This window comes from Lepidothrix coronata, unplaced genomic scaffold (genome assembly GCF_001604755.1).
Source record: "Lepidothrix coronata isolate B3197 unplaced genomic scaffold, Lepidothrix_coronata-1.0 Scaffold41, whole genome shotgun sequence".
NCBI classification, from domain to species: domain Eukaryota; kingdom Metazoa; phylum Chordata; class Aves; order Passeriformes; family Pipridae; genus Lepidothrix; species Lepidothrix coronata.
Window position 1 is genome coordinate 2548012 of NW_016690221.1, and position 12350 is coordinate 2560361.

The 12350-nt window shown below is 46.6% G+C and overlaps 1 protein-coding gene across 1 annotated transcript in view; it reads left to right on the plus strand.

Annotated features, from left to right (window-relative positions):
• ADAP1 (ArfGAP with dual PH domains 1) overlaps nucleotides 1-12350 on the plus strand; it is a 50366-nt gene that overhangs the window by 29635 nt on the left and 8381 nt on the right. The window contains exon 5 of the mRNA XM_017813452.1: nucleotides 12066-12178. Within this exon, the coding sequence (XP_017668941.1) occupies nucleotides 12066-12178 (113 nt within the window). The remainder of the gene's footprint in view (nucleotides 1-12065; nucleotides 12179-12350) is intronic.

Sequence of the window (12350 nt, forward strand, 5' to 3'; positions counted from 1 at the left end):
GTCTAATAGGAAGGAACAGTTGAAGATGAAAGGCTCTGGAAAAAATTTAAATGGTTGAAATAGGAAAGTCAAAAATATGTTCAGCTGAAGCAGATGGGACACTTTTGCTGGTGCTAAGTCTCCTTTTCATGTCTTTCCAATATAATCCTTTATGTGTTTAACATTACACAACTCCCTGTCAGGACTTGCTCCAAAAAACCTTTCCCCATCCTCTCCTTGGAGGTTTGATGGAAATGCAGTCATTCCTTTAAAACAAATATCTACTTCTTCTTCCTCAGTGTGCTCTGGCACTGGTACCACAGGAAGGGGATGGGTTGGGGGGTGATGCTCTGCAGGTCACTTCTGCTCTCTGCAGCCTCATCCAGAGCAGGGCAAAAACTGACACAACAGCCTGTCTCCAAGGTGAAAAAATACTGAGCTAAATTGCCTTGAAAGGAAAGGGATCCACTTGAAAAAATCCACTCAAGAAACCAGCAGCAGATCTAATCCCCAGCCAGACTAACAGCATCCTCTGCAGCATCTGCAGTGGGTCTGGGTGGGGCTGTGGAGGGAACAGGCCCTCCTGGGGAGCTGCCTGTGGTGGGTCCTGCTCAGCCTCACTCCATGTTAACAACTCCACAATACAAATGTTGTAAACATCAAACACAGACTTCGTTGCACTAAAGACAAAGCACATCAAAGAGCTGTTTAACAAACTAAACTCATGAGGAGGATGCAAGGGGAGATCACAGTGTGTTTGTCTTATTATTATTTTTTCTTGTGCAAGGGGAGCAGGCCTGTGGCAGGGACCCACACGTGGCATTGTTCCCGTGCCAGGATGCACTGACATCTCCACAGAACTGTCATCACATGACCAGGAGTTGGAGCAGCCTTTCAGTGCCTTCCAGGAGCATTTGGAAGTGCTGATTCAGACACAGTCCAAGCCCTCTGAAAGAGCACGGCCGCCTCCTGAGGCTCTGTTAGAATCAAAGGAAGATGCTGCACCATTTCCCAGACTTGCTAAGGAGACACTGCTCAAAGTCACCACCAGAAGGCAAAGGAAAGGGCTCCAAACGTAAAAGCCTTTCTTTTAGAGTTAACTTTGGAGCATTTTTATTTTTTCTACCTCTCTGGGCCATGGCAAGAGGCCAATGACTGCTGTTACGCTTTCCAGGAAATCCATGAACATTGCAGTGACAAAGTGATGGGGCGGTGATGGATCTTACAGATAGCTGCTGTAGGAAGAAAAACATCTAGCAAAGAGAAATACTCTGATGTCTTCAGCTCCCCTAAAGCAGAAAAGCATTTAGGCAGCCAGAAATCGCAGGTGAGGACCTGTGGGTCTGAACTTGGAGGAGGAGGAGCAGTTGGCCAAGCAAGGCATTGGCAGCCGGCTCTGGGAAGGGGGTAGCACCACTGTGAGCTAAAGCTGGATGTTCACAGCTAGTTTAGGATCCAGCTATAATTTTAACAGCTGGTTCTGTCAAGCTGCCTTCAGCATAGCTCTGATCCAGCTTCTATAATTAGCCAGAGAGCAGCAGCTCTCGTGCAAAAAGTAAGGCAGCAGCAATGCTCGTTGCAGGGGAAGCAGAGCAACGTGGGAGTGAACCTTGCTGAAAGGGGTAAGGGCTGCCCCATGAAATTTTAAATAGTTGGAGGTTGGTCTTTTTTTTTTCTCCATCTAAGCACTTTGTGCAAAATGTTTCATTAAGGGTTTTTTTGGCCTCTCAGAAAAACACACCTAAGAAATGTTGTTTCATTTTGCATCATCCTTAACAGAAATGTTTACATTTGTCAACTCAAACCAAAAGCATTTAATTTGTGGTCAGTTTGAGGTCAGTTGAATTTGCTGAACTAGTGCAGTTTCTCATGGGTGAGGTGGTCTGAACCCTTCCACCCCTTGGATTCCCTTGGCAGTTGAATGTGCTGCCTGTGTCTTGGGGTGTGCTCCGGATGCTCCCTGGGGATGCCCTGAGCTGTAGGTGTTCCCTGGGAGAGTCAGGCCACCCGATGAGCATAGACTATAAGATCAATAAATGTGTGAAACACCCCAACTATAATTATCATTACTCACTCCTGTCCTTGAGCTTTCCCTATTTGAGGTCAACCACCTTGAAATACTGTATTTTGATATTGCTAAGGCTGCCTGTTCTTGTAACCTTGGGTTTTTACAGGCAATAAAGGGACCTATACCAACTGGAGAGAGGCGGTTCTCCATGTTTTTGGTGATAAACATTTACTGAAAGAATAGAATCATCCCTTCCCAATTTCTGATTTATGAAGGTAGTTATTGGGGGTCTCGTGGTATTTCTCCATGGTTTTATACTGTGCACATTCACAATCCCTGTGTAGTGACACAGGACCAAAAGGCTGAGGCATCTTTTTTCTGCTAATGAGAAGGGAGTGACTGGGAAGCAATAGGATAACAAAGGACATGGAAAAGGCTGTTTTCATGGCAACTTGTCCTAGCTTAATTAAATTTCCACTAAAGAAAGATCCGTTTTGCGTTGAAGACCTGTGCAGGGTCAGGCAGTTTCTGTCTCTCACCAGACAAAGAACATTTTCCAGGGTGAGGTCATGTCTTTTTCTGGAATTTGCCAGAGATGTAGCTGAGCTAGATCATCCTCGACTCGAAAGTGGGAGCACTTGCTGATGCTTTTCTTCTCACCACCAGCCCATTTCCACCTGCATTTTCCCCCTATAGGGAGATCACCCACCTTTTCACCTTGAAATCTCTAATGCAGCAGGGAAGCCTCTGCAGCAGAGGAGTTGTCCACACCTCACTTCTTGGATGCTTACAGTGAAACTGGACTTGGAGGTGGCTCCCCAGCTGACTAAATAGGACTGGTTTTATAAATCCTGCTGCAGTTGAGGTGCAGACAAAGCAGCCACCTCCAGTTTCATAACCAGGGCAGCCCATGAGGGACATGGTTATGTGGCACAGCAGTAACAAACAGTATATCCCCAAAATACCTAAAAGACAAGGAGGCTGCTCCACAGGGAGTGAATTTCAAACTTTCACGCATTGCAGAGGCTGGAAGAAAAAATTTTAGCCCAGTGAAGTCGATGAGAGTTTTGGCCAATGGGACAGAATTTAGCCTTGGTTTATATAATTCCAGGAGTTCATTAAGTGGGATTACACTGCTCCAGGGGATGGGGGGGGATAGTTTTAGAAAAATCAAGGTGTGCAAATGTCCTTGTGCAACCTGGAGGTTGAGGCTGCGCTGCCAAGTGCTCCTCCCTTGATAGCACAGCTGCCAGATCATCCTGTACTGGCTGATTTCTGGGACAGCTGTAACACCAGCAGCCAAGAGAGGAACAAGTCCTAAATTTAAACCCCCCCCCTCCTTTCTTGCATAAAGTTTTGACTGTAAATGTATTGAATGCTCAATGAAAGATATTCAGGAGCCATTAGTACTGCAGCAGATATGCTCAAAGCCTTTTGAATTTCTCTTCAAAGCAAAGAAAGAGGAATGTTATGTGCATGTGAGAATGGGTTTCCATGATCTATGTTTGTGTGGCAATGCTGCCTGTGTGGGGGAAATGCTTTGTTCTAGGATGCCCTGGACAGAGGGTCTTAAACCTGTCTGAAGTCTGTGGTGAACTTCTGTGCTGACTTCTGTAAAGCTCTGTTGGGGGGTTAAATTCATCTCATCCTTCCTTGGATTGATCTGTGTGAGCAGCTGCCCAGGCTGAGATTTTATTTATTGGTGTGGGTAAGGGACTCCTAAAGATCTAAAGCTGTTCAGGGCTTGGAGGCTCCTGATCCCATAGCTGGAGTTCGAGGATGCCTCTGTGAAAACCAGACCTTCAGGTGGTCCCTGGTGCTTTGCAGGTGTTTTGAGCTGAAGCCTCAGCAGCAGGTTGGTGCAGCTCATCTGTGGTGTGTATGGAGGGTAAAACTCTCCTCATCCCCAGCTCTTTCAGGGTGTCACCTCTTTGCTTTCTGCACAGGAGTCATTGCAGTTGCATGTGAGGGCTGCATCTGGCTTCTCCCTCACCTTGCAGAGGTCCAGGCAGGACCAGCTCTGTGGTGGGCAGGGGGGATGGGTGTGGGATGGAGGCAGCAGTTCTTCCAGAAACCAGGAAGGAAAGCTGCAGAACATCCTCCCATGCAGCTTCTGTGCAAGTAACTCACAGTGGCTGCAGCAAGGATTTTTTTTTTAAGTGTTTATGTCTTGCCCAAGGAGGATCCTTGCCCTGTGATTTGGGAGCGGTTTGGCTTTCAAAATTCAGCTCCTGAAGTGAACTGCTGTACAGGTGTTATTATGACTTAGCACTGCATGCCTGTCCTTAAACGTTTTCTTGCCCAGCTCTCCATTTAAATCAGGCTTTGAGTGCACTCAGTGCTGGTAAATGGGATGAGCATCGCACTGGGAACCTCCCAGCTTTCATCTGCCTTTTATTACAAAAGGCTGGCTTCAAAAGATCAAAACCTGAAGGTTATTTACCTGTAACAGGGTTTTTTCTCTGAGCAGCCAGCAGCTCCCAGGTGGGTATGCAGGGATGCCACTCGAAGAGGAAGCGTTTGATTTCCAAGTAAAATTAGATTCCACATTCAATTTTCAATAACGCAAGCGCAAGGCTTCCAGAAAAGACATTTTCTGTAGCAAGGGGTTGTAACATCTCCCAGTAGATACAATCGAATTGCTCTGCAGCAGTCAGCTATGGTCTTATCTTTAATATGTAAACACTTGCTCAGTAATTAAGTTACCATGGAAGTTGTACTGTGTCAATGGTCAATTATAAGATAAACTGATAAAAGGGAGGATGTGGCTGTGTTCTCTACCAAACCTGATATGCCCGAAGCAGACAGGTGAAGACTTGGGAATTGTATATTTTGGTGTTTTCTCCTGATATTTGTTCCCACGCAGCATTTTCAGGGGAGGTGAGTGCTCACTGGGAGATCAATATCACTCTACTAAAAGAAGTTTTTTCTCTGATAAGAGTCCTTTGCACTACTTTACCTTGCAGTCTCTTGCCCACTGGCTGTCACTTCCTGATGCCGTGATTTCCCACCTTTCATGCCGCTGATGGCTTTCCTGGCTCCACAGAGGCACCTCGTGTGTCTCCTTCCTGCCACACTCAGTCGGCACAAGGGGAAAAGTGATCCCATCTGAGAAACCTTCCGGGAGTATGAATGACTGTGCTAATGTCTTTGTCACCTGAGAGCTGCTCCGTAGGGAATCATAACATGTGATTAAAGAAACCAGTTAAAAACAGCTTAGGAAGCTGGATTAGGTACATGATCTCTTATTATGGCTCCTTTCAGCTGACAACCCGGTGAAAGAAGGGGGGGTTGGATTACACGGGGAAACATCAGACCTGACAGGAGTGTTTTCTGAATGTTCAGCTTAGTGGTGTCATGTACAATTTTAATCAGATTTAAATAGTGGCAAACATCACAAGCTTAATGGATTTCGGCTTTATTATTGGGGCTTTGCTTGCAAGCAATTTGGATTTTCAGCTGTGAGCCAGCAATGAAGTGTATTCACAATGACATTAAATGGGACTGGAAACCCAGGGACCAACCTTGCATTTAAATGCCACATGTGTGTGGGGACAGACCTCGTCTTCTTTCTGTCAGACTCAGGTCTTGATGTGTAGTTAAGCTCAGCCCCATTTTTTTTCCACGGATATGGTGCATTTGGCTCTATTTTCCATATTTATCTGAGAAGCTGGGTAGGTGAACTAACACCTTTTTCTATTACAATAGTTTTGCTGCTCAGGATGAAGCAAGATGACAATGTCTTTTTGCAGTGATCTGGAGAGTTTGTTTTCCATGCTTGGCTTCAACCTTTAAGTTGTTCTACACATGTTCTAAAATGGTCTCTGTCCTCTGTTTTAGGGGACCTGGGTTGCTCAGCCCATGCTCAGGCTTTGAATGGTTTTGGCTGTGCTGGTTTGGGGTGATTTGAGCAGAAGAAAAACAGTCTCTGAGGACACTAACACCTGTATTTCTGCAGAGATGTGGTCCTGCCTCCAAACTGGCTCTTTTGGGGCATCTTTTTTACGTTGTGGGAGAAGATGCCTTGGAAAAAATCAATACTGAAGGTGGCTTTGTAAAACGTTTGACTTTCCTCAGAGGGCTGGTAATGGGAGACAGCCCTGTACCTCCAGCACTTGGGGACTGAGTATCCAGAGCTGTCAGAGACCAAAGGTACCATTTCATGACAGCTGGTAGTTGAGGTCTGGTCAACTGGTTGGTGCTCCGGGTCATGAGCAGAAAAAGGAGGAAAAGGGGAACATCACATCGGTGCTTTTCAAATTCCCCTTTATCGGTAAAGGGAAATATGTGTTCCTTCTCCCTTGTGTTTTCTGTGCCACCTCTCACCACCGACCTGAGGTTTCATCTACTTCCAGCTCTGAGCTGAGCATTAGTGATGGTGTTTTCCCTCAGAAGGCCAAGGAGATGTCTGTATGGTGTTATCTGAATCATCTACTAAATCCTGGCTTTCTGTCTGATGTAGCCATTCAAGCGCTAATTGCCTTTGATTAAGTCAATCGTTTGCAGAGTGAGTGGGTTAATTGGGTATTGTGGAAGCAATCAATCTCCTCAGCTGCTTGCATCCATAGCTGAGGCTCGACAATGCAGCGGGACAATAATTGTTTTATGAGCTCCGGGAAGACAGCAGAGGCAGACTGGATGGCAACAGGAAACCCTTCTCTGCAAAATGGCCTTTAGGAAAGGTAATTTGGATGCTAAGTGCTCATTAAGAGAGGACTGTTTGATTAAGAGCTGGGAAACTTGCGCCTCAAACTGTGTGTGCCTGAGAAAGTGGCTGCTGTGGGTGTCAGGGTGCTGCACAAGGGAGGTCTTAGGCTCCTTTGCCTGGCTGGGTGAGATGCGATGAGGTTGTGTTGTCTTAGCTGGGAATAAAGAGTTCTCTAAAGGGAGGTGAAGGGAGATTACTCCCTTCTCAAGCCTGTGACTGTGAGGTGAGACATGCCAGGCACCCACCTTGCATCAGGTGCACCAAGAGCTTCTCTCCCAGGTGTCCTGGGGCAGAGACTGGTTTGCAGGATCCCTGAACGCATCCTCATTCGCTCCTTGCTGAGGCTTTACTTTCTGAAGCACTGAACTGTGCACGAGCAGTAGCAGCTCTTGGTGGCTCCTCACCTGGTCGGAGCAGGAGAAGCTCTGGGGGAAGGGTGCCCATCTCATTAGCAAGCCCTCCAGGTCCCCTCTGCCTCCTGTGCATCCCGATGAGATGCACAACATTCTCTGAGATCTCCAACACTCCTGTCTCTGCACTGCTGAACATGGGACCAGCAGGAAGCGTATTTATCTGGAGATGACTGCAGAATTGTTTGTAGGGAAGTTATAAGCTCCTCAGCACAGCTGCAGACAGGGAAAACAAAGGCAAAAAAGCAAGAAGAGCAGGGTAGTGTTTGCAGCTTTGAAAGCTCTGAGGGGTTTGACCAACCTTGACCCTGCTTGCAGGAGGGCTGCCTTATGTGTGGGGAGGGTGTGGACAGAGAGTGATGTTTTCACTCCATGAGAAAATTTAGTATTCCTTATTTTACAACTTGTATCGGAATGCAAATGCTTAAAATATTCAGATTGAAGTCATTGAAATGTGTTGCTTTGATGGTGGCTGAATGCTACAGGAAAAAATATATTAAAACTTAGAGCAATCAAACCAAACCATTTACATTGAGGCCAAACAAGAGGCACAGTTCTTTAGGCAGCCCTATTACAAGTCCAGTCCGTAGGGAAAACAGAGAATCTTCTCCATCCAGCCCTCTGACTATGGATGGTGGGGGGGTATTTTGGAAGGAGTGTCCTTCAGACTCTTTGTTAAAACAAAGGTTGTGACACTGGGGTCTGAGGGGATGTGGAATGTCAAGGATTCACCATTCAACTGCTCCCATAATTATGCAGTTCCTTAACCTCTCAGAAAGGGTGGGCACATCATGTCTAGTGAGTACCTATCCCCCATTCTGCCTTAATTAACATCTTACAATACTAATACAGCAGAGTGCTCAGCTCCTGACACACAGAGGAGTGGAGATATATACCCTGCAATTTCAGCAGCAAAGTGATGGAGTTGTATCTTCTCCAAAGCTCTGAATTGGGGTCAGCACACTTTAACTGCTTAGAGGAAGGGAAACCTGCTTCTGTAGGAGGAGATGTGCTGCCTGAACTCTAGGAAATGGGATTGCCCTTGGATTACTTGCACAAGTACATTTTTTTTCTCCTATTTCAGCCTCCCATGCTTTGTCTTGCAGTGAGAGAAGGTGGCAAGAAACCACACAATGATGCATTTGGGCTTGGGTATGGTATTGCATATGAAACTGCAAAGTAAAGTGCCAAAGAAACCGAAGAGCAGATGTGGTTTTAAGTCCCAGTTTATAATGCCTTACTTAAGATGGCAGAAGCAAAGGCCATGCATGGTTTTTACAAGACAGTGGATCTGATCCACTGCTGTCAGGAGGGTTTTTTCTTCTCTGAGAACAAAGGCTAAAACTGATTCTGGGTACTTCCTACAATCCACATTCTCAGAGACCAAAAACCCCCATCATTATCTAAGCACTGTAACAGCTTTCTGAGGTGGGGAAGTAGCAATATCCCTCTTCTTAAGAAATAGGGAACTTGAACCAGTTGCTGGCAGAAGTCAGATAGAAAGATGGTGGCTACATCAGATTTTCGTGATAGAAAGTCCTCTCCCTTGCTTCCTCTGCAGCCCCTCAGACAGCAAGAAGGCTGGGCTACACCAGAGCACCCAGTGGGTCCTGCCAGTTTTACCTGCCTGGCTTGAAGGAGCATCAGATACAGCCCACCTGAGCGGACACAAGGCCATGCACTATCTTCTTTTCACAACCAAGAGGGTGACCCTGTTTTCTTTGCCCCCAGAGTTTTAGCTGTGGCGATGAAGTGAGTGTGGAAGTGCCAGTTCCTTATTTTACCTTGGAAACCATGTTACAGGTCAAAAATACCCGTTTGGGCTGTGTGGCTTCAGGTCGTATTACATGCCATTTGTTGGCTAACTTTGTCAGGACTGCTTGGTGGGTTTTTTGCAAGTGTCACAGGTTTGTGCCAGAGCAGCTTGCGAAGGCAAGTGGTCGATTTTCCTCCTTGGCAGGCAGCTGAAGTGATGCAGAGAACTTGACATCCAAACAGCAGCGGTGTTAGCAAAGCAAGAGTGGCATTTCTAAAGGGTGGCTGTAGGTGCTTTCCAGCAGGTAGTCCTTTCTCCAGTCACAGTTGGGTGCTGGTGATCAGTGGGATGATGGCAGGCAGCTGCATCCCTCGTTCTGGGCCTTGGGAGAGTGTTGATGACATGATGCTGCACAGTCTAACACCAGCGACCAGCACGTGTTGTAGGACTAGTGGTTGTGCAGCTTCAACATAAGCAGAACAGCCTTCATAGAGTCCCAGAATGGTTTGGGTTGGAAGGGACCTAAATCTAGTTCCAAGCCCTGCTCTGGGCAGAAACACCTTCCACAGGTTGTTTCAAGCCCCGTCCAGCCTGGCCTTGAGCACTTCCAGGGATGGAGCATCCACAGCTTCTCTGGATAATGTGTGCCAGGGCCTCACCACCCAGGAAGATCTGGATGTGGCCAGAGAACTCTAAATATTGCTAAGGTGGTTCAGCCCACAGAGACAAGGAAGAGAGGGTTTGGTTTCCAACTCCAATGCCCTCTGGTGTGAGATCTGTTGCCTGTTCAGCTTCCTGCAGTTTTGTTTCTCAGCACCTTCTCTAGTTGTTTTCACAACCCTTTAGATCAGGACACTGAGGACATGTCTTGCTGACACACTGTTTGCCTGGGGAACCTGTTTGGGTTCATGTTGGGTTCAAGTCCAGTTCACAGTGGTTTGCACTGATGGATGTTGACAGGGATGCAGGCAGCAGGTTTGGGCAGAGCAGAGGAGCAGCTCCCAAGGATGCAGCCCTGGAGGGAGGGAGGGAAGGAAAAAGGAAAAAAAAGAAAAGAAGCAAGCAGAAATCTGTACTGAAGAACACTGAAATCAGCAGCTGGCTTTGTCAGAGCAGCCAGGAGCTCTTTTGCTGAGGCAATCTGTCTGGGAAGAGCTGCCATGTGAGGGATAACTCTTAGTTGTGTTGGGTTTTTTTAGTTCTTCCTTGCAGTGGAAGGATACTGTAGAGTGGATACTGTGTTTTGCCACAAAATATTAGAAAGAGAAGATCAAAATAATTAAATGTCCCTATGTAAGAAGGGCAGGGAAAACAGGGTTTCCAGCCTGACATGAACACTGGCTCACAGCCTTGTCCTGGGCAGCTCACCAAACCTCTTTGGGCTTCCCTCCCTTCATATATGCAGCTGTTACAGTGCCCATCTGCCAGGTGGCCATTAGGTAGACTTTACAGATTTGCAATGATTTGAGGTCATCTTTGGGGAGATGCAGAACAATTTTTTCTTCATCCCTTAAGAGCTAAGAATAATCACAAAAGAAGGTGTTTTGGTGGGGAACAAGTTTTACCAGGAATGCCTGCAGCATCCTTTGCCATTCAGATGTTCATAATGAAACACTCAGGATGAGTGAATGGATGAGACCCACACCCAGGACTTGTAGAGCTGAGCTGCTCTGGGAACTGAGCTCTGTGTGCCTGTCGTGCTCTGATGAGCTGAGCAAACCCCAGGTGGGGATTCCTAAAAGAAAAAATGTGCTTTCCTTCTTCATTTGGTGATGTCATTGTCCTTCTCACGTTATCTCTCTGCTTTGTTGTTTGATGCTGATGTCCTTTCCTCTATGCCCAGCTCTCTCCATCCTGCTGCAAGATGTAGGTGTTCCCCAAATACCAGTGGGGAGGCTCTGAAATCATCTCTGCCATTCAGTGATGTGAATAGCAGTGACTTTTGAAGTACTCCCCTGCTGCTCCAACTGGCCTGGCATTAAAACCCAGCACCCTTCAGGAACACCTGTCCTTGGTTTCCAAACCACACTCTCTGAGAGCAAACTGCTGTCCCATCTGCATCTCTGGGCAGTGACAGGGACTTGGTGGCTGCTGGGCCTGCCTGGCTGTGGATTTGTGGGAGCTCAGGCAGCAGGGGCTGCTGGATCTCATGGGAGGAGAGGTGCACATTCTGCTCGTGCTGGCTCGCCCTGGGAGTGAGCTGTAATAATACAGGAGGGGTGTCCCTGCAGACAGTCCCCAAATGAAAACACTTGGGCTGGTTCCTGAGGGGCAGCATGTACCTGTTCAGGGGGGCAGGATGAGGCCCTGCATTTTAAAATCAAGCCCTGCTGCAGCACATGCCCTGTATAGAATAAAGAGACAAAGGAAAAGCTGCTGAGAGCTTTAAATATTTCCACCACTTCCATGCAGTTCAGCAAGGCTTGCATTCAGCATCACCACAGGCTTGGCCATTGGCTGTATTTGTGGCAGACAGTGATGATTTTGTCTGATGTTGAGTAAAGTCTCTTTGAGGAACTGGAGAAAGTATTTGGTGCAGGATCTCGTAAGTCCAGTAGAAGTCTGTGTGTGAATTTTTTCTTGCTTTAGGTTTTAACGTCATGGAAACATTTTATCTTGCTTGTAACTGTAGAGTCAATGGTGAGGAACTAGTTGAGGGATTTTTTTCTGCATCTTTTCATCAGTGGTTTAAATCAAATCTGTATCAGAATGGACAAGTGAAAAGCAGGCTGAATAAGGAATTTCTGCACACCACTGGCTTGTAGCAGGCAGGTGAAGGAGAGGCATTAATGTGCCATTTGGCATACGGGAAAAAAAAGGTAGTTTAGCTACTATTTCAAAGTTGTTATAAAACATAATTTTTAATTTTAAAATCATCATTCCTGAGAGCCAATAGCAAAAATTGAACAGGGGTGAAACTAAGAAAGGGAACACCATTTCTGTGGGGCTCTTTGTATAATTATATCTTAAATTGAGTGTCAGAGCAGGGACATCTGAAGCACAAGCTGTTGGAAAAGAACAAGGGTGGAATGAAAAGGGCAAAGCTGAAGGAGAAGGCCTGTTTCATTCGTGTCTTGAGCAAAACAGCGACGCACTTGGTCTGCTTAGTTCTGAAGCCAGGGCTCATCTCCTCTTTTTTACCCCAACTCTTTTTTTAAATAGAGGATTTTATCCCTGGTTCTCGGCCATTCTTTTCTGCTGCAGGGTACCGAGAAGGATTTCTGTGGAAGAGAGGACGCGACAATGGGCAGTTCTTAAGCCGAAAGTTCGTGTTATCGGAGAGAGAAGGTGCACTGAAGTACTTCAACAAAAACGACGTGAGTACCTGGGATTGCTCTGTGCAGATCACAGCTGTGAGAGCATCTCTGAACACGGGATTCCTGGGCCACCAGTTTATTTCTGCAGTTTCTGTAAACACTGAACCCCCAGTTGCTCCAAGACGAAAGCACCAGGTACAGCTCACTGCTCTCTTGAGTAGGGTTTGCTCAT